Source organism: Microcaecilia unicolor, chromosome 9 (genome assembly GCF_901765095.1).
Source record: "Microcaecilia unicolor chromosome 9, aMicUni1.1, whole genome shotgun sequence".
NCBI classification, from domain to species: Eukaryota; Metazoa; Chordata; class Amphibia; order Gymnophiona; family Siphonopidae; genus Microcaecilia; species Microcaecilia unicolor.
In genome coordinates, this window is record NC_044039.1 from 223,027,202 (window position 1) to 223,050,256 (window position 23,055).

Sequence of the window (23,055 nt, forward strand, 5' to 3'; positions counted from 1 at the left end):
AAAGATATATTTTCACAGTACTTGTTAATTTGCTGAGTTGTTTCTGTTGCTAAGATTATAGATGGGAATTTCAATAGGTAAGAGGGTTTTTTTTTTTTTACTTTACCAGTTCAGGAAGCAGGCTATAAATATTACTACCAGTTCTATGTGTTAAGTCCCTCCTGCCTCACCGTCAGGTCATTTACTCTCTTACTGTGTGTGTTACCTTCCAACCGTATTGTATAGACCAGGGCTTCTCAACCCAGTCCTCAAGACACAACCTAGCCAGTTCAGGATGCCCACGATGAATGTACATCAGATAAATTTGCATGCAAATCTATCTCATGCATATTCATTATGGGTATTGTCTTGTCTGCCTGTATTATTTAGATTGTAAGCTCTATCGAGCAGGGACTGTCTGTGTCAGGTGTTCAGCGCTGCGTGCGTCTGGTAGCGCTATACAAATGCTAATAATAATGTTAAATAGCACCGGTCCCAGTACAGATCCTTGGGGCACTCCACTATTCACCCTCCTCCACTGAGAGAAATGATCATTTAACCCGACCCTTGGTTTTCTATCCATTAAGCAGTCCCCAATCCACATCAGAACCTTGCATCCTATCCCATGGAGTCTGTCTTGAGGGACTTTGTCAAAAGCTTTCTGAAAATCTAGATACACTACATTGACCAGCTCACCTTTATCCACGTGTTTATTTACGTATTCAAAGGTAGGACAGTGTGAGTAAAATATGAAAATACTGGCAAACGTCAGTGGTCTTCGTCATAAAGAGTATGGGGACAGACTTAAAGATCTCAATGTGTATACTTTGGAAGAAAGGCGGGAGAGGGGAGATGTGACAGAGATGTTTAAACTTATGTGGCATAAATGCACAAGAGACGAGTCAGCTGTGGAACGAAGGTGAAAGGGGATAAACTCAGAAGTAGCCTTAGGAAATACTCCTTTATGGAATGGCCTCCTGGTACAAAAGAAATAAGGGAGGAGAAACTTCCGAGCTCACGTAAAATACAAAATAACAGAACTTACACAATCAGCGGTGGAGACAAAAAGTGTATCTGAATTAAGGTACCCAGGATCTCTAAGTGAGAGGAAAGGATGGGCAGACTGGATAGTTTTATGTTTGTATGAATAATAACCAGTAAGGAGAGCACCCTCTCCCAGTTCCATGAGATCTGTGTATAGAGAGACCCTCTCCCACTGTCTAAAGACAGTCAGAGACTCTCTCCCAGTATTGGTCCTCCTCCCCTCCCCCACTCTCATCACCACTCTCATCTGAGCAGATCCTCCACAGAGACAGCCTCTGTTCCAATACTGTGATGTCCCCTTACCGAGAGAGACCTCTTCTTGGCCCTGATGCTCAGAACTCCCGCCATAAGCCAATAGCACAGAAAATTAGCCCACCAATGCTCAAAGGAAATAATTCAAATAATAAGCAAGGAGGGGAGGGGGTGTTTGACACAAGCACAGCAGGGTAGGCCCAGCTCCTGTGCACATGCACAAGGCAAATCCGAACATCAAGCACACATAGTAACATAGTAACATATTAGATAACGGCAGAAAAAGACCTGCACGGTCCATCCAGTCTGCCCAAGAAATGTGCCACTTTTTTGTGTATACCTTACCTTGATTTGTACCTGTCTTTTTCAGGGCACAGACCGTACAAGTCTGCCCAGCACTAGCCCCACCTCTCACCATCAGCTCTGGCACAGACCGTATAAGTCTGCCCAGCACTATCCCCGCCTCCCAACCACCAGCCCCGCCTCCCAACACCGGCTCTGCCACCCAATCTCGGCTAAGCTCCTGAGGATCCATTCCCTCGGAACAGGATTCCTTTATGTTTATCCCATGCATGTTTGAATTCTGTAACCGTTTTCATCTCCACCACCTCCCACGGGAGGGCATTCCAAATATCCACTACTCTCTCCGTGAAAAAATACTTCCTGACATTTTTCTTGAGTCTGCCCCCTTTCAATCTCATTTCATGTCCTCTAGTTCTACCGCCCTCCCATCTCTGGAAAAGGTTCATTTGCGGATTAATACCTTTCAAATACTTGAACGTCTGTATCATATCACCCCTGTTTCTCCTTTCCTCCAGACACACTGGTGTCTCTTTTCTTTCCCTTTAAAAAAAAAATTTAAGGCTTATATTTAAACACAGGAAACAGGTGCCAATGTCTGCTTTCACTTTTGGGTTTGCTCTGACTTCCACACATTTGTCTCTCACTACCAGCACTTAGGGACTTGCACCAGCTTCTTTCTGCTTTGAAATGAAAGAAAACCCAGTATATTTTAAAGAAAGAATCATGAGAAATCTCTCTTCAAACACTGCAATACCTGCTCTCAGCTGGTGTTCTTTTTTTCAGCAATAAGTATGGCTTTGTTTTGTGCACCGTTTCTCTGATCATTGGGAAGGAATAAGAAATGACCTCATTAACATCGGTTTGACTACATTAGCATGCATGTGTGCTAATCTTCGGCACAGCCGTTGTTTCGCATGCTAGAGCCTCTGAGCATTCAGCGCTGACACAAACCGCTGCTCACTGTGTAGCAGCGGCGGCTAAGAAAGCAAATAGAATGTTAGGTATTATTAGGAAAGGAATGGAAAACAAAAATGAGGATGTTATAATGCCTTTGTATCGCTCCATAGTGCGACCGCACCTCGAATATTGTGTTCAATTCTGGTCATCGTGTCTCAAAAAAGCTATAGTGGAATTAGAAAAGGTGCAGAGAATGGCAACGAAAATGATAATGGGGATGGGACGACTTCCCTATGAGGAAAGGCTAAAGCGGCTAGGGCTCTTCAGTTTGGAGAAAAGGCGGCTGAGGGGAGATATGATAGAGGTCTATAAAATAATGAGTGGAGTGGAAAGGGTAGACGTGAATCGCTTGTTTACTCTTTCCAAAAATACTAGGACTATGGGGCATGCAATGAAGCTACAAAGTAGTACATTTAAAATGAATCAGAGAAAATATTTCTTCACTCATCTTGTAATTAAACTCTGGAATTCGTTGCCGGAGAATGTAGTAAAAGCAGTTAGCTTAGGGGGTTTAAAAAAGGTTTGGATAGCTTCCTAAAGGAAAAGTCCATAGATCATTATTAAAATGGATTTGGGGAAAATGCACTGCTTATTTCTAGACTAAGCAACATAAAATGTACTTTTTTAGGATCTTGCCAGGTATTTGTGACCTGGATTGGCCACTGTTGCAAACAGGATGCTGGGCTTGATGGACCTTCGGTCTGTCCCAGTATGGCAACACTTATGAACTAATGGATTAACTCGGAGGGAGACCTGGGGAAGGCAGAAAAGTGTCTGGCAGTGAGTTACTAGCAGAGCCAGGATCAGAACCCAGGCACAGGAAGAGAAAGGCAGTTACCCAAGATCACACAGTGTATCACTAGCAGAGCCACTGGTATCTTCTAACCACTAGACCCCAACTTTTTCCCATCTGGAGAAAGGAGTGGTCAGGGAGGTAATTACAAACCATCCCTTCACCTGCTGTGCTTCCCACAACCCCAGCTCAGAAGCTGCACCATAATTTCCTGTTCTCCCAGCTAATCAGGCTGTTTCTCCAGTGAGATGCATCTCTGTTGTTTCCATAGCCAGAGGGATTGTGGTTATCTCTGGGCACGGTGGAATGTCGCATTGCTTTTCATCACTCCTGGGATGGGGCACTAGCAAATGGCTATATTTTCTGACTAGGGGTCTCAATGCACTTCTGTTAGCGCTGAATGCTGCTGGAGGCCACGGGCTGGTACCAAGAACTGAGGGGTGTAACTGAGAAATGATGGGAGCCATTGATCTCTGACAATTCTGTATTGCGAGACATGACTATGGAACCGTACGGTGTCAGTGCACTCTCGAATGTTTTCAGCACGCGCTCATTTCTCTGCTTCCGCTTCTTCTTCCGAGATTTCTCCTGCTTTATCTGCTGCCTCTCATCTCGCACCATCTGTCTCCGGGTATACACCAGGCTCCTGTACAGGCACGGGGTGGGGGAAATGGAAGGATGAGATAAAACAGGACACTCTCTCTGTAATCAATGAGATCCAGCTCAGATCTGCTGATGACTCATTAGAAAATTGTCTTCTCTTCAGCTAAACCTATCAGACCCAAGCCCTCCCTGATGTATTGTGACTGCTTGTTTGTATTACTATTGTTTTATTGGTGTTTTATTGTACCATATCCCGCGGTGTTTACAAAGAGGTGGCTAATACATAAGAAATCTGATAGTGGGATACTTTAGATAGTGCTAAGTGAAGATGAGGGATTGCAATGCCCCAACTGGTGCCTCCAATGCAGGTGTAGGCCAAGGTGGAGTCATTGCCCCCGGCCCCTACTCAAGGATCAGGGGTGTAGCCAGACAGCAGATTTTGGGTGGGCCTAGGCAAGAAGTGAGTGGGCACCAAATGTTCTCTCCCCCACCCCCACATCAAAAAAATATCTCAGCTGGTGGGAAAATGCTTCTCTCCAGTCTCCACCTTGGTAGTCTGCAGCAGGCATGCGCTGAAAACCGAGCATGCGAAGGTGCCAGTATTGTGGAGAGCAGCATTTTCATTACCATGTGCTACTGTTGGATGGGCCTGAGCCCTAAGTGGGTGGGCCCTGGCCCACCCAGGCCCACCTGTGGCTACGCCACTGCTCAAGGTGGATCAGGATAAAGGTAGCACTTCCCAGCAGCAGTGGCCTGAGATTGTGCCACTTTCACAGGGGCAGAGGAGGAGTGCGTCCTGTGCAGGGTGAAGGTAGTACCTCTAACACAGATGAGGGCCTGGTATTGTGCCTTCCAGCAGTAGCAGAGCAAAATGGTGCTTCCTATGAGGTGCAAAGTATCATATTTGTGGCTTTTGTATCTTTCATCTGCTGGTGACCTTGAAGCTACCAGAAAGACAAAACTGCTCCATCCACATCCCCCAATGAATGAGCACTGCCAAGGAGTCCATCTGACATGGCCCCTTGCACATTTTCTTCTCTGGGGTAGGGGTTGTTGCTGTCTAATCTTCCACTGCAGATGGACCTAGTTGTGGACACCTTGTCATCTGCACCAACAAGGTCTTTTGTGGCATGTATTGGCATAGTGTTGTGGTCTATCATGTGTTGAAATTTATCACAAAACTGTAATTTAGGTCCTTGTGTCATCGAGCTTTAAACTGGCAGTGCTTTGCCTGGAAGGTACCTGTCAAACAGATGGTTATAATAATAATTCAATAAATAAATAAGTGAAGGAAGACCTATGGGGTCAGTACGTTAAAATGAAATCTTTATTCTCTACTCTGCAATGTTCTTATCTTGATAGTTTTCCAGGCTACTGTAAGAGGCTTCTCCAGCACCTTCTCCGAATTACAGAGGGGTCAGCTCTCAGCCTCTTTACTGGCTACAGTTCCTCTTCCTCCTCCGCTTTCAAGAAACTAGTTCAAGAAATGAGGGGCAGAAACAGGTTAAAGAAAGGCAGAATGAAGAGAACCTCCTGGGGGTGAGTGAACCTCTTCAGGTCTTTGGTTTCAGTGATGCACAACTGATTCCCTGCTCCCTCACCAGACTGATCATTTGAGAATACTGTACCTGTCTGGTACATATTTGATAAAGGAAAAGCGGTGCCTGTTTTCCTTTATAGAATACTAGCAGAACAGGTGAAATGAATGCCTATAATTTAGGAATGAGCACTTACGCCAGCCATTCTGCTGATGTAAGTGTTTGAGCCTAAATTCTGGAGATATGCACAGAATTTATAGTACACTAAATTATGTCTGTAAGTATAAATCCCACAGTTGTCTCCACTCTGTGTGTACACCAATCTGTCAAATACACACTATGTAAGACATGTGTATTTACACAATAGCGCTAATGTGGCTGGGAGTTTCTGAGTATTGGTTCTGTGGAAGGTGCTGTGGAGGTGGCTGGGAGTTTCTGAGTATTGGTTCCGTGGCAGCTGTTGTGGAGGTGGTGGGAGGCAGCTGTTGTGGAGGTGGTGGGAGTTTCTGAATAGTGGTTCTGTGGCAGGTGCTGTGGAGGTGGCTGGGAATTTCTGAGTATTGGTTCCGTGGCAGCTGTTGTGGAGGTGGTGGGAGTTTCTGAATAGTGGTTCTGTGGCAGGTGTTGTGGAGGTGGCTGGGAATTTCTGAGTATTGGTTCCGTGGCAGCTGTTGTGGAGGTGGTGGGAGTTTCTGAATAGTGGTTCTGTGGCAGGTGTTGTGGAGGTGGCTGGGAGTTTCTGAGTATTGGTTCTGTGGCAGCTGTTTTGGAGGTGGTGGGAGTTTCTGAATAGTGGTTCTGTGGCAGGTGCTGTGGAGGTGGCTGGGAGTTTCTGAGTATTGGTTCCGTGGCAGCTGTTGTGGAGGTGGTGGGAGTTTCTGAATAGTGGTTCTGTGGCAGGTGTTGTGGAGGTGGCTGGGAGTTTCTGAGTATTGGTTCTGTGGCAGCTGTTGTGGAGGTGGTGGGAGTTTCTGAATAGTGGTTCTGTGGCAGGTGCTGTGGAGGTGGCTGGGAGTTTCTGAGTATTGGTTCCGTGGCAGCTGTTGTGGAGGTGATGGGAGTTTCTGAATAGTGGTTCTGTGGCAGGTGTTGTGGAGGTGGCTGGGAGTTTCTGAGTATTGGTTCTGTGGCAGCTGTTGTGGAGGTGGTGGGAGGCAGCTGTTGTGGAGGTGGTGGGAGTTTCTGAATAGTGGTTCTGTGGCAGGTGCTGTGGAGGTGGCTGGGAATTTCTGAGTATTGGTTCCGTGGCAGCTGTTGTGGAGGTGATGGGAGTTTCTGAATAGTGGTTCTGTGGCAGGTGTTGTGGAGGTGGCTGGGAGTTTCTGAGTATTGGTTCTGTGGCAGCTGTTGTGGAGGTGGTGGGAGTTTCTGAATAGTGGTTCTGTGGCAGGTGCTGTGGAGGTGGCTGGGAGTTTCTGAGTATTGGTTCCGTGGCAGCTGTTGTGGAGGTGATGGGAGTTTCTGAATAGTGGTTCTGTGGCAGGTGTTGTGGAGGTGGCTGGGAGTTTCTGAGTATTGGTTCTGTGGCAGCTGTTGTGCAGGTGGTGGGAGTTTCTGAATAGTGGTTCTGTGGCAGGTGTTGTGGAGGTGGCTGGGAGTTTTTGAATAGTGGTTCTGTGGCACGTGTTGTGGAGGTGGCTGGGAATTTCTCAGTGGTGGCTCCATTGCAGGTGTTATGGAAGTGGCTAGGAGTTTCTGAATAGTGGCTCTGTTGCAGGTTTGTGGAGGTGGCTAGGAGTTTCTGAATACTGTTTCTGTGGCAGCTGTTGTGGAGGTGGCTGGGAGTTTCTGAGTATTGGTTCCGTGGCATGCACCGGCCAATATTCAGACTGGTGCCCGGTTAGGGGATGGCTGGTTAGTGGACATATTCATTAGTATTAACCTGTTAAGTGCTGTTGCTACTTGGCTACTTGGCTCACTCAGTGCGGTTTAACTGGCAGGAGCCTCCCCTGGGCAAATCTCATATAACTCTCCATTGTCCTAGGTACTAAACTTAGATTGTGAGCCCACTAGGGACAGAGAAAACTACTTGCATATATCAAGTATAAACCACTTTGGTTGTACCACAAAAAGGTGATATATCAAATCTGTTACCCTTAACCTTACCCAGACTGTGCACTACCTCACACCCAACTCCATAACACCCACCATAGAAGCATTGTTATGAAACTCACATCCACCTTCACTATACAAGCCATGGACACGTGGTACACAATCTCGCAACTCAGCTCCACAAATCCATCCACAGACCTCTCATACCCAGTGATCCCAATCTCACCTGTAATCCATGGTGCCTGTCTCCGTTTTACTCAGCATCAGATCCTACTTACCTGTAATCCACAGTCCCAGTTGCATTCTTGTCCAGTTTCCATACTAATTCCTCAATTTGTGATTTATCCAGTGGGATGTTGATTTGACTCTAGAAGAAGGAAGAGCAGTCATGAGAACATTTACACTATAGATGTTCACTCATACCTATCTACTAAGAAAAATTCCCATCTACCCTCCATGACTGACTCCTTCTGTTTAGAACTCTGACTCTCATCCAGATTTAATCAAGTCATACAGCAGTAGCCTGACAGAGTTCAGAGTTCACTTTCAACAGCATTCCCAAAAAGCAGAAGTTTGTTGGGCAGCTCCTGCCATGCTATAGGACATTCTGGTTTCTCTTCCACCTTCTCCCTCCCACTACTAGAAGCATAGAAAAATGAAGGCAGATAAAGACTATCCTGCTTATTTTCGAACGAGGCCGGCCGGCTATCTTCCGACACAAATCGGGAGATGGCCGGCCATCTCATCAACCCGGCCAAATCGGTATAATCAAAAGCCGATTTTGGCCGGCTTCAACTGCTTTCCGTCGTGGAGCCGGTGAAAGTTCAAGGGGGCGTGTCGACAGTGTACCGAAGGCGGGACAGGGGCGTGGTTACGAGATGGCCGGCTTCGGCCGATGATGGAAAAAAGAAGGCCGGCTCTGACGAGCACTTGGCCGGCTTTACTTGGTCCATTTATTTTTAGGACCAAGCCTCAAAAAAGTGCCCCAACTGAGCAGATGACCACCGGAAAGAATTGAGGATGACCTCCCCTTACTCCCTCAGTGGTCACCAACCCCCTCCCACCCCCCAAAAAAATTATAAACATTTTTGTGCCAGCCTCTATGCCAGTCTCAAATGTCATACCCAGCTCCATCACAGCAGTATGCAGGTCCCTGGAGCAGTTTTTAGTGGGTACTGCAGTGGACTTCAGGCAGGCAGACCCAGCCCCCCCTACCTATTACACGTGGTGATAAATGTGAGCCCTCCAAAACCCACCCGAAACCCATGTAGGTGCCCCCCTTCACCCATAAGGGTTATGGTAGTGTTGTATAGTTGTGGGGAGTGGGTTTGGGAGGCTTTTTTTTGGGGGGGGGGCTCAGCACACAAGGTAAGGGAGCTATGCACCTGGGAGCAATTTGTGCAGTCCACTGCAGTGCCCCCTAGGGTGCCCGGTTGGTATCCAGGCATGTGAGGGGGACCACTGCACTATAAATGCTGGCTCCTCCCACAACCAAATGGCTTGGATTTGGCCGGGCTTGAGATGGCCGCCATTAGTTTCCATTATCGACGGGAAACCAATGGCGGCAATCTCTAACGCCGGCCCAAATGTTGAGATTTGGCCGGCCCCGAGCATATCATCGAAACGAAAGATGGCCGGCCATCTTGTTTCGATAATACGCTCGGGTATGCCGCTTTACGGGGCCGGCCTTAGAGATGGCCGCCCATATAGATGGCCGGCCCCCTTCAATTATGCCCCTCTTTATGGCCTATCTAGTCTGCTCATCTAAACCATCTACTAGCCCTATGTACTTGTCCCAAGCTTTCTTGAACTCACAGTCTTCACCACCTCCACTGGGAATCTATTCCACAAAATCACCACCCTTTCTGTAAAGAAGTATTTCCTCAGGATACTCCTGAGTCTGTCCCCTTTCACCTTTATCCTATGACTCCTCATTCCAGAGCTTCCTTTCAATTGAAAGATAATCTCCTCCTGTGCATTTATGCCATGGAAGTATTTAAACGTCTCTATCATATCTCTCCTCTCCTTCTTTTCTTCCAAAGTATACACATTGAGATCTTTAAGTCTGTCCCCATATGCTTTATGGCGAAGATCACTGACCATTTTAGTAGCCACCCTCTGGACCAACTCCATCCTGTTTATATCTTTTTGAAGGTTTGGTCTCCAGAACTGTACACAATATTCTACACGAGGTCGCACCAGAGTCTTAGATCACCTCCTTTTTCCTACTGGCCATTCCTCTCCCTATGGATCCAATCATCCTTCTGGATTTCACTGTTGCCTTTTCTACCTGTTTGGCCATCTTAAGATCATCACATATGATCAAACCCAAGTCCCAGCCCTCTTTCGTGCACAAAAGTTCTTCACCCCTGAACTATACCGTTTCCTCTGGTTTTTGAACCTCAAAGGCATAACCCTGCGATTTTAGCATTAAATTTTAGATGCCAAATTGGAGCATTTTTCAAGCTTCTCTAGGTTCCTCCTCATGTTTTCCACAACATCCAGGGTGTCTACACTATTGCACATTTTGGCATCATCCACAGCGAGGCAAACCTTACAAGACAGCCCTTCCACAATATTGCTTACTAAAAGGTTAAAAAAGAACTGGCCCAAGAACCGAACCTTGCAGCATACCACTGGTACCATCCCTTTCCTCAGAGTGAGCTCCAGTTACCACTACCCGCTGTTGCCTTCCACTCAACCAGTTCCTAACCCAGTCAGTCACTTTAGAGTTCGTACTGAGGACTAGATTCTATAAATGGCCCCAGTAAGTGGAGGAGTGGCCTAGTGGTTAGAGCACCGGTCTTGCAATCCAGAGGTGGCCGGTTCAAATCCCACTGCTGCTTCCTGTGATCTTGGGCAAGTCACTTAACCCTCCATTGCCTCAGGTACAAACTTAGATTGTGAGCCCTCCTGGGACAGAGAAATATCCAGAGTACCTGAATGTAACTGTAACAACGCATGTAACTTCTGGGAATGCCCCAGCTACGCCCTCTTGAATTTCCGAGCAAAGTGTTATAGAATACAATCTGCGTGTATGTCCCAATTAAGGCTGGCTCATTAGTTAATTAAGTTGTGCATGAAAATCAGCTATGAGCACTGATTTGCGAGCGTGACTTTAGTCACCATATATAGAACCCCCTAGTAAGTATATTTATCAGTCGCTCGTGTGGAACTATTGCCTCACCTTTAGGTTTTTTCGAAACTCGGAGACTGGGATCAACATGGTGCCATCCTTGTCCATATTGCGGAAGAAATCCCACATTCTCAGCTTGTGCTCATCCAGGTAATTCTGAGGGGGAAAAGGAGATCCTGAGTGTTACTAGGAAAAGTCCACAGTGCCAGTGATTGGTAAGAGAGGTTCCTGGGGGTATGAGAGGACAGTGTTCCCTGCATAGCCCAGATTCAGGTGTCGGGGTGGGGATGTGAAGTCAGATGATCACTGCCTCACAGCTGGGTTAGGATTACTACAAATGAGGGGAGTCAATAAATAAAGCGAATGTAAGTATACAAGAGCAGTGGAACATCTACAGCCTGCTTCCGAGAAGGCCTGGGAGAGAAAGCAGCCGTAAGCAGCAGCACGTATAACCCCACACAAAGGTTTGGAGGAGTTGAGTAACCTGTACGGAGCAACAGTTACACCCCAGTCCACTTCACTGGAAAGATGGGATGAGTCATTTGCTGTTATTATGTGAAAGGATTCATGTCTAGGAAAGCAGTTGGCATTGGGGAGTTGACAGGTCTGTGGCTGGAATTTGTGGCTTGGATGCTACTACTTAACATTTCTAAAGCGCTACTAGGGTTACGCAGTGCTGTACAATTTAACATAGAGGGACGGTCCCTGCTCAAAGAGCTTACAATCTAAGAGACAAGTGAACGGTCAGTCTGATAGGGGCGGTCAAATTGGGGCAGTCTGGATTCACTGAACGGTAAGAGTTAGGTGCCGAATGCAGTGGATAGGTAGAAGGACACGGCATGAAACTGGGGGCTTGGCTGCTTGGGACGCTGCTTTCCTGCCTCCTCAGATCTTCCATCTTCCCCTCATGGTGTCCTTCCCACAATGTCTTTGAACATCGTCAACTTTTCCCTGGGGTGTCATATTCCCTGCTGCACTTCACTCCTGGGGTATTGCTAAATCCTCCCCCCACCCCCAAACACACAGAATTTTGCTGTGGTTGGTGCAGCTCTCTAAAGGTTCTTCTTGCGATCTACTTCTCTGGGACTGTTAAACCTCCCCTCAAGCATCGCTGAGTGTGGTACTGTGGTATCGCTGGGGGTGGTGTGGATTTCTACAAGATGTTTCTGCACAGAGAGTCATTTCAGAACCCAGGAACTGCTCTTGCTATTGACGTCTCAGTACATAATCTAAATAAATACTGTACTTCCAAAATAATAATTTTAATGTTGTTACTTTTACCTTGTAAATTATAGAAATAGAGAAAATAACAGCAGATAATGAGCATGAGGCCTATGGAGTCTGCCCATCCGTACTAACTACTGGTGCTACAATGCCTTCCTCTCCCGCAGAGATCCTCACTACTTGGCTGATGCTTTATTGCACAGGATCCCAACGTATGGTACACGACACATATGCAGGGAGTACACGGTGCTCGGTAAAGCAGCCAATGTGTATGCCGGGTTTCTGCTGCTGCGGCTCCTTTTTCCTCCCATCCGCAATCTGTCGACAGAGGTACCCCGTATAGCGTACAGCCCAAAATATAACCCTCCCTGTCTTCAAATCCTGCCTCCCCCCCCCCCCCCCCAATATAGCTTCCTGCATTGGAAGGCATGCCTGGCAAGAGCAGGCAGTGGTGTGAACAGGGAAATAGTCCCACATATGATCACACTGTTTCTGATGCTACCATAGCAGCTGCAGCTGACAACCTGGAGGGGGAGGGGACGAGAGGAAGGAGAAAGGAGGTGATGCTGAATGGAAAGAAGAGAAACAGACTGATGCTGGATATGGAGTGGGGAAGGGAGAGGCAGGCAGAGACTGGGTGATGCTGACTTGCGGAGGGGGGGTGGCTGCATGACAGGGGGAGACAGAGACACACACACACACAGAAGAGACGGCTACATGGGAAGGAGAGAGAGAGATTGTGTGTGACACTGTATGGCAGGGGGAAAGACAAGAGACCCTGGCAAGAGAAGATAGAGGAAAGCAGAAACTAGATGCTGTGACCAACATGATCAGGAAAATAAAAGACTAGACAACAAAGATAGAAAAAGTAATTTTGTATTCTATATATCCTCAAAAAACATGAAGCATACAGTTTGCTAACACAATGGCTAACGCAGACCATGGGGGGAGGGGGCTACAAAAATCTCAAAATGTAAATTGAACAAGGCCTCAAAGCTCAGAGAACATCGGCCTGATCAAATGTGTCAGTTTTCCCAAAGGAATTCCCAGATATTTTGAAAGTTTGCTAGCCCTTGAGAATTTTTTCTGATTTGATTTGCCACTTTTTCTCCGAGCTTGTGGGTACTCAGCTTGAAGAAATTGAGAAACACTGCGTTATTGAATTCAGACACTGCCCGTTTCCTACACCTCTCCTGAGACGGCTTTCCAAGCATCCACAGCACTTTGTGTGAAGAAGTGTTTCCTTAAATTACTCCTGGGTCTGTTCCCTTCTGTATTTTTTTTACCTTTACGTTAACCTATAAACGTATTACTCTGGCAACACGTATAAACGTGTCATGTCAATAAAGTTATGTTCGTCTGGGATTCCGCACCCCCACTCCAGGTTATCATGCTGCACCTTCCTAATGAGATACAACTGGGCATGGTGTGTTTGCCTTAAAGTCTCTGTGGGTGATGTGCATGTTGGTGGGTGCGTCATGATTCCCCTTGGGGTATCCCTGAGCATGGTGCAGTTCATTCCCCCAGGGGCGCTGGAAGTGGTGTGCGGTGCTCCCTGGAATGTCACTGTGTGTGTGGTGTGATTTCCTGTAGTGTAGCTGTGAATGAGTGGGGCTGGTGTACATGGTGTGAGTGCGGTGAATTTTGAGGTATGACGGAGGCAGAAAGAACAGTCTCTTTTCAAGGAAGAGGAACACTGCCATCTGCTGGCAGCTTCAGGGAGTTTTGTTGCTGGGACACTTTGTACAGCTTTTCCCCTTTTACGTTAAGCTCTCTGGGGTCGATATTGAGCCCGCGGAAGGCAGGCTGGTTAAGTCCTGCTGTTGGCACTCAGCCCAGATGTTCAATGCTGAGCCATTTCTGGTGACCGGCATTGAATATCCGGGGTTTTTTGGCTGCTATGACATAGTAACATAGTAGATGACGGCAGAAAAAGACCTGCACGGTCCATCCAGTCTGCCCAACAAGATAAACTCATATGTGCTACTTTTTGTGTATACCCTACTTTGATTTGTATCTGTCATTTTCAGGGCACAGACCGTAAGTCTGCTCAGCACTATCCCTGCCTCCCAACCACCGGCTCTGGCACAGACCGTATAAGTCTGCCCAGCAGTATCCTCGTCTCCCAACCACCAGCCCCGCCTCCCACCACCGTCTCTGCCTCCTAATCTCAGCTAAGCTTCTGAGGATCCATTCCCTCGGAACAGGATTCCTTTATGTTTATCCCACGCATGTTTGAATTCCGTTACCGTTTTCCTCTCCACCACCTCCCGCGGGAGAGCATTCCAAGCATCCACCACTCTCTCCGTGATAAACTATAAACTTAACTGGCTAAGTTAATTTTCAGTGCTGGCCGGTTAAGTTTTTATAACAGGCAAAGATAGGCCTGATATTTATGCAGTCCAATATGGTCACATAACGTAGCCGGTAAAGCACTGAATATTCACGGATATCCAGCTAAGAGCTATTTAAACGGTCAGGAGCCATTCCTGGTCAGTTAAATAGCACTGAATATTGGCCGGTTTCTATATTAGTTTGGTACTGTCATGCCAATAATACCATCTAATTCTGTCCAAAGCCAATTAACTGGATAAATTTATGTACAGGGATTCATTTATAATTACATAAAAGTTATATACAGTTACTCAATTAAAAGGCCATTATGATCTTTTACAATTACACATACTTTACCGGTTACACTTGCTGTAGAACACCTTGGCTGAATTTTTCTAAAGGCAGTTTATAAATCTCATTAAATAAACCTGTGGAAAAAGCAGGTGAACTCAGAGGTGAGGTTACACTAGGGGACACCATGTACCTAGTGCAGGGCTTTTTTTGTGCCGGTTTGCACTGGTACAGTGTTCCGGCACCTTTTTCCCCTCGTCCGCTCATCCCCCTATTTCCCGTGGCCACTGCTGCTTTTACTAGTGAGCAGCAGCAGGCAAAGCTAGCAGGTGTGGAGCTGCAATGCTAGGACACGGGCTGTTGGCTCTGCTGATCCCCTACCCTGGAACAGGAAGTTCAGGGCAGGGGATCGGCAGACAGTGTGCATCTGAGCATTGCGGTCCTGCGCCTTTTACACCTTGATTTGTCTGCTGCTGCTGCTCTTTGGGAGAAGCAACAGCAACCACAGGAGAGGTACTGGATGGGAAAGTGGAGGCAAGGGTAGAGAGATGCAGGATGGGAAGAGAGGGGGCCACTTACTGAATCTAGTCCTGTATCAATGACATAATCGAGCACCACTCAGTGAACACCTAGCACAGTTTTGCCCTTACTAGGGGTTATCACACTCATCAGGTGGACTCCAACCGCTCACCTGTATCATCTTCATTGGATCAGGCCTCTGCTCCATTTTCTTGGCAATTAAGCCCGTCACACCACCGTAGATAACTTGTAAATGCGGATGTTCCTTGCAGGTGGCATCCAGCTGGCTGAGGAACTGTTCATTCACTAACACATTCTAGAGCCGAGAATTAGAATTTAGTCAAGAGCAGAATTATGTCTGATTTCATAAACTATTGAGAACTTGACATTTTCCTTGACATGGCTCAGGGCTTCACAGTGATCGAGTGGAAGACTGAGAGTTGCTGAGTCATTGTGGTTTGGTGTTACTATTGATAAGTAAAATAGAAACAGAGAACATGATGGCAGATATTGACGAAATAACTAACTTTCGCAAATCCCCGAAGACACATCTCTTCAATAAGGCCTACAAAGAGATCCCATAGCCTAACAAATCTACCTCACCAACCCACCCAGTTATTAAAGTCCACCTTCCACACTATCTTGCCTAACACCTTCCGTCTCTCTTCCTTCTCTTAATCTTTGTACACTACTAATTGTTTCTGATATCCTGGAATGACTATGTCATAACAAAACTCTGTAAGCCACATTGAGCCTGCAATAAATAAATAAATAAATAAAGACAATATGGCATATCCAGTCTGCCCATCCATACCATCTACTGTCTCTTCCTCACCCTAAGAGATCCCACGTGCCTGTCCCATGCTTTCTTGAAATCAGATGCATTCCTTGTCTACACCTTCTCCACTGGGAGCACCTTCCACACATCTACCACCTTTTCCATAAAGAAGTATTTCCTTAGATTACTTGTGAGTCTATCTCCTTTTAACTCCTTCTTATGCCCTCTCTTTCCAGAGTTTTATTTCAAGATAACAGAGACTCACCTCCTGCACATTTATGCCGCAGAGATATTTAAATGTCTTTCTTACAAAGTATACATATTGAGATCTTCAAGTCTGCCCTCCTACACTTTATGATGAAGACCACTGACCATTCTAGTGGTCGCCCTCTGGACCAACTTCATCCTGTTAATATCTTTTAGAAGGTGTGGCCTTCAGACTTGTACACAGTACTCTAAATTGTGTCTCACCAGAGGCACTGTCACCTCCTTTTTGCTGTTGGCCATTATTCCTATGCACCCGAGCATCTGTCTGGCTTTTACTGCACAAATGGGACAGCATTAAAAAGTCTGTCCTGTTTTTATGCGGTAACCCATGGCTGTTTAAGTGAAGTGGCTATGTGTTAGCCGGTTTAAAAATAACTGGATATTCAAAGTCAAAGCCTACATAGATCCTGAGTTTGAATATCCAGGAATAACGCTGTTGACGGTGAACAAAACATTTGTTTATCGACTCCGGCTGAATATCAGCCCCGATATGTATACTTTGGAAGAAAGGCGAGAGAGGGGAGATATGATTGAGATGTTCAAATACCTCTGTGGCATAAACGAACAGGAGGCGAGTCTCTTTCAGTTGAAAGAAAGCTCTGGAACAAGGGGGCATAGGATGAAGATGAAAGTAACCTGAGGAAATATTTCTTCTTGGAAAGGGTGGTGAATTTATGGAACGACCTCCTGGTAGAAACAGTAGAGGTGAAAACAGTATCTGAATTCACGAGAGCTTGGGACAAGTACATAGGAAGGGAGTGATAGGGAGAGTAGATGGTAAGGATTGGGCAGACTGGATAGACCATATGGGCTTTATCTAATGTCATTTTCTATGTTTCTATGATAGGATACGTCAGTCACATTTAACCCCCCCCCCCACCACCACCACCACACACACACATACTTCCTGTTCAAAAATTGTTATATAGTACATATAGAGACCTCTAAGGATTTGCTCTCGGTGGATAGCAGAGATATTCAGTGTCTCTACTGAAATATTTTTCTTTGACTTCTGAATATTCTCACAGTTTCCAGAAGAGAGCTTTGTGGATCAGTGAGGTAATAGTGGGAGGACATCCCCTTTTGGAGGGAAACTGGGATTAGTATAAAACTGTTTGAATTCTTTGTATTTGGCTCCAACTGGTTCTGTGAGGGAATCAAGGACTTTGGTAACCCAACCATTTTGCAAGGAGGAGTAAAGAAATGGTGAGAAGTGGCAGGAGTTCATTAGGATTCTGCCCTTGCTCAGAGGTGTGATCTGGAAATGGAGAAGGTAGGAGGATGTGAGCAGTTGGAGAAACAGGAAAACAAAAGGGAATTCTGGGCCTGAGACCGATTCCTGGGATCTGCAAAAGAAGAGCCAAGTAGTGAAGACATGATGACCAGGGCTGGGTGTGACCCAGTACCTGACAGGTATAAAAGAGATAACAAGGGAAATTGGAGAGTCCAAGGAGAAAGAAGTCAAGGGTTCTCAACCCAATCCTGGGGGCACCCAGCCAGTTGGGTTTTCAGGATATCCACAATGAATGTGCACGAGACAGATCTGCATGCACTGCCTCTTTGGTATACAAATCTGCCTCATGCATATTCATTGTGGATATCCTGAACACCCAACTGGCTGGGAGTCTCCCCAGAATTGGGTTGAGAACCATTGAAATAAGTGACTGTAAATACTACTACTACTACTAAGCATTTCTATAGCGCTGCCAGGGTTACGCAGCGCTGTACAAGTTAAACATGGGGAAGGACAGTCCCTGCTCAAGAGAGCTTACAATCTAAAGGTAACAAACTATGTAGTAAGTGTAGGTATCATGAATGGAGAAGGTGGTTAGGCGCCAAAAGCAAGGGAGAAGAGATGGGCTTTGAGTAAATCAGTGGTTCTCAAACCTGTCCTGAGGGATCACCAGCCATTTGGGTTTTCAGCATTTCCCTAATGAATAGGCATGACAGAGAATTGCATATAATGGAGGTGACAGGCATTCAAATCTGGGATACAAAATTATAAATAATTTTTCACAAAAAAATCATGGGACATATACAAGTCAATCTAAATTATTTCCCCAAGAACTATAACAGTTTATAAATATATATATTTTTAATTTGTGAATGTGCTCAGAAAACCCACGTGACCAATAAGTGAATAAATTCTCTTGTTTTAAGGTCACTATTATCTATCATTGCACTTCCACATTATTTAATAACAAGTCATCAGTGTCCACAGTTCACAGTTCTAAAATTTCAATCCAATAATCTTCTTCCAAAAAGCAAAGAGGAACACTTATCTTTAAAGTTGAAACCGGGAACTCACTCCTGTGACTGCTTTTCTTTGGCGACCAGATAGAAACAGTGCCTTATTTCTCCAAACGACCCCATCGCTAATAGCTTCTTCAGGAGGTACCTTATATCAAATCAAATCATAAACTACTATATATAACTTAATCAACAAAATTTACAGACTTACAGGAGGAGCAGGAACAAGCCTACCTCAGAAATGGCGTCCTGAGATGGCAGATTATACAGAAACACTGGAGCATTGTTCAATATCACCAACAACTACAGGAATACATAAGAACATAAGAGTAGCCATACTGGGTCAGACCAATGGTCCATCTAGCCCAGTATCCTGCTTCCAACAGTGGCCAATCCAGGGCAGAAACCCAATTAGTAGCAACATTCCATGTAGAACCCCAAAGAATAGCAAGATTCTAGAATCCTTGAGAGTAACAAGATTCCATGCAGAATCTCAAAGAGGAGCAACATTCCATGTAGAACCCCAAAGAAAAGCAAGATTCTGGAATCCTTGAGAGTAACAAGATTCCATGCAGAATCTCAAAGAGTAGCAACATTCCATGTAGAACTCCAAAGAATAGCAAGATTCTGGAATCCTAAAGAGTAACAAGATTCCATGCAGAATCTCAATGAGTAGCAACATTCCATGTAGAACCCCAAAGAATAGCAAGATTCTGGAATCCTAAAGAGTAACAAGATTCCATGCAGAATCTCAATGAGTAGCAACATTCCATGTAGAACCCCAAAGAATAGCAAGATTCTGGAATCCTTGAGAGTAACAAGATTCCATGCAGAATCTCAAAGAGGAGCAACATTCCATGTAGAACCCTAAAGAATAGCAAGATTCTGGAATCCTAAAGGGTAACAAGATTCCATGCAAAATCTCAAACAGTAGCAACATTCAATGCTACCAATCCCAGGGCAAGCTGTGGCTTCCCATATCTGTCTCAATAGCAGACTATGGATTTAGGAACCTGTCCAAAACTTTTTTATACCCAGAAATGCTAACCACTGTTACCACATCCTCCGGCAAAGAGATCCAGAGCTTAACTATTTGTTGATTAAGTTATATATAGTAGTTAATGATTTGATTTGATATAAGGTACCTCCTGAAGAAGCTATTAGCGATGGGGTCGTTTGGAGAAGTAAGGCACTGTTTCTATCTGGTCGCCAAAGAAGAGCAGTCACGGGAGTGACTTCCCAGTTTCAAATTTAAAGATAAGTGTTCCTCTTTGCTTTTTTGGAAGAAGATTATTGGATTGAAATTTTAGAACTGTGAATTGTAGACACTGATGACTTGTTATTAAATAATGAGGAAGTGCAATGATAGACAATAGTGACCTTAAAACAAGAGAATTTATTTTTTGGTCACGTGGGTTTTCTGAGCACATTCACAACATTTAAAAAATATATTTATAAACATAGTTCTTGGGGAAATGGTTTAGCTGCCTATTCTCTAGGGATATCCTGAAAACCTGACTGGCTGGTGGTCCCCCTGGACGGGTTTGAGAACCCCTTGCTCTAAGACTTTGCTGTAATTTGCTCTGTGCCGTACTGTGCTTGTGATTTTGTCCTCCTTGTTTAAAGATTATTTTTAAGTAAACCCTTTGTTTCAGAATCCAAGTTCTGGCTGGGACTGAGTTATCAAGTGCCAGAGGAGAGTGGAAGGTATGGATTGATTTGAAGCCCCCTCCCCAATGATACTGGTTTCCAACTGGAGCTACCCAAAGTTTGTTTATTCACAGTAACATAATCCCCTGCTAGGGCTACATCTGGGCTGACGGGGTTACATTGGTTGAGGAGGCCCCAACTGGACACACAATCAACTTAACAGTCCTATCAAGTCTACTAATGTTTTACATCCACTGTGATCTGGTTTTAGATTAGGTTATGGTAGTGAGACTAAAATCTCTACATAATGAGTTCCATAAAGTACCTGATAGTGGGACTTTGTAATGGTTATTTCATTAGATCTAGCTTCAGCTTTTGATTTAGTAGGATCAATCACTCTTAATTTCTAGATTGCAGTGTATTGGCATTAAAAGTAAAGTTTTACTGTGGTTTGGTTCATTTCTGTCTGATCGCACTTTTTCGGTTGCTTTTAATGATGATCATTCGAAGGAGTCTTAGTTGCAATGCAGAGTTTCCCAGGGCTCAGCCCTTTCTCCTGTCTTGCTCAATATTTTTATAAGCCCTTTATGGTTACTTATTCAGAATTATGGTATTGGAGTTCTCTGTTATGCGGATGACGTCCTGTTGATAGCGAAAATATCCTCCCTTACGTTGGATATCACAGCACTTGGTTTGAAAGAAAATTTGTTAGCCCTTAACGCTGACAAGAATATCGCTTGTTGGATTTCTGTTAAGAGAACCCCCCACCCACAACAGCCCCCAGTCTGGAGGGGAAACCTACCAATGTAGAGAACACTTTTAAATATTTGAGAGTTTTACTGCACTGTCATTTGACTTATCAAGATTAAATTTCTAGTGTAGTTAAAAGGCGTTTTTTTTGTGTTGTTAAACACGTTTTACATGTAAATAGTCGACATACTTTGCTGCTCTTTTAATCTGTCGTTTAGACTATGGAAACAGCATATCTGCTGGGGTACCTATTTTTACCCTTAAACGAGTGCAAGTGGAGGAGTGGCCTAGTGGTTAGGGTGGAGGACTTTGGTCCTGGGGAACTGAGTTCCATTCCCACTTCAGGCACAGGCAGCTCCTTGTGACTCTGGGCAAGTCACTTAACCCTCCATTGCCCCATGTAAGCCACATTGAGCCTGCCATGAGTGGGAAAAAGTGGGGTACAAATGTAACAAAAATAAAATAGATACTATTGGAGATTCTATATGGAATGTTGCTACTATTGGAGGTTCTACGTGGAATGTTGCTATTCCACTAGCAACATTCCATGTAGAAGGCTGCGCAGGCTTCTGTTTCTGTGAGTCTGACGTCCTGCACGTACGTGCAGGACGTCAGACTCACATAAGCAGAAGCCTGCGCGGCCACATTGGTGATCTGCAAGGGCCGACTTCTACATGGAATGTTGCTAGTGGAATAGCAACATTCCATGTAGAATCTCAAATAGTAGCAACAGTGGAGGAGTGGCCTAGTGGTTAGGGTGGTGGACTTTGGTCCTGAGGAACTGAGTTTGATTCCCACTTCAGGCACAGGCAGCTCCTTGTGACTCTGGGCAAGTCACTTAACCCTCCATTGCCCCATGTAAGCCGCATTGAGCCTGCCATGAGTGGGAAAGCGCGGGGTACAAATGTAACAAATATAAAATAGATACTATTGGAGATTCTACATGGAATGTTGCTACTATTGGAGATTCTACACGGAATGTTGCTACTATTGAGATTCTGTTGCTACTATTGGAGATTCTACACAGAATGTTGCTATTCCACTAGCAACATTCCATGTAGAAGGCTGCACAGGCTTCTGTTTCTGTGAGTCTGACGTCCTGCACATACGTGCAGGACGTCAGACTCACAGAAGCAGAAGCCTGCGCAGCCACATTGGTGATCTGCAAGGGCCGACTTCTACATGGAATAGCAACATTCCATGTAGAATCTCAAATAGTAGCAACAGTGGAGGAGTGGCCTAGTGGTTAGGGTGGTGGACTTTGGTCCTGGGGAACTGAGTTCGATTCCCAGCACAGGCAGCTCCTTGTGACTCTGGGCAAGTCACTTAACCCTCCATTGTCTGCTGCATTGAGCCTGCCATAAGTGGGAAAAAGTGCGGGGTACAAATGTAACAAAAATAAAAAAGTCCAAAGCACTGCAATACGTTTATTTGGGAACGCTCATAAGTTTGACCATGTATCACCACTATATACAATTTCATTGGTTGCCCGTTTCCTTTGTATTAAGCTTAAAATTTTAATGTTAACGCACAAAGCATTTAATTCTGATGTGTCTTCATATTTAAGTTCTTTAACTATTCCTTGTGTTCCAAGAAGAGCTCTGAGGTCGATATCACAACATAGATTAGTTATTCCTTCTAGCTCCCAGGCACATTGGACATCCACTCGGGAGAGTGTTTTCTTTTGGTTGGCACCCGCTTTGTGGAATCAGTTCCTAAGAAATAGAGTCCTTGTCTAACTAACTAACTAGCATTTCTAAAGCGCTACTAGGGTTACGCAGCGCTGTACAATTTAAACATAGAAGGACGGTCCCTGCTCAAAGAGCTTACAATCTAAAAGACAAGAGAACAATCTAAAGACAAGTGAACAATCTAGAGGACGAGTGAGCAGTTAATCTAATAGAGGGGATAGATTGGGGCATTCTGTCTATCTAGAGCGGTTAGGCGCCGAAGGCAGCATAGAAGAGGTGAGTTTTAAGCAGAGATTTGAAGATGGGTAGGGAGGGGTTCTTAGTTCCTAAGAAATAGAGTCCTTGTCCAAACTCAAGAAACAATTACAGACATATTTCTTTTCTGAAACATTTAATCTTCTTGAAAGTACAGGCGTTTAGGTGAGGGAATCATAGTATCTGACATTTGTATGTTTTTTCCTACTTCTTTTTGATGATGGTATGTTGTATGTTTGGCTTGATTAGGTCTTTCCTATCTATAATAGAGTTTCTTTTATGTTATAATTTGATATGTATTTTAATATATATTGTTAATAAACTGTAAAGTCAGAAGACATCACCCACATGTGAGACTGGTGGTTATCTTCTATCTGTAGAGAACACCA

The 23,055-nt window shown here is 45.0% G+C and overlaps 1 protein-coding gene across 1 annotated transcript in view; it reads right to left on the bottom strand.

Annotated features, from left to right (window-relative positions):
- Positions 1-3,718: 3,718 nt before the first annotated feature.
- LRRC74A (leucine rich repeat containing 74A) overlaps positions 3,719-23,055 on the bottom strand; it is a 54,827-nt gene continuing 35,490 nt past the window's right edge. The window contains exons 9-12 of the mRNA XM_030213728.1: positions 15,198-15,341; positions 10,709-10,813; positions 7,800-7,888; positions 3,719-3,974 (exon numbers count right to left, since the gene is read on the bottom strand). Coding sequence (XP_030069588.1) covers positions 3,719-3,974; positions 7,800-7,888; positions 10,709-10,813; positions 15,198-15,341 — 594 coding nt within the window. The remainder of the gene's footprint in view (positions 3,975-7,799; positions 7,889-10,708; positions 10,814-15,197; positions 15,342-23,055) is intronic.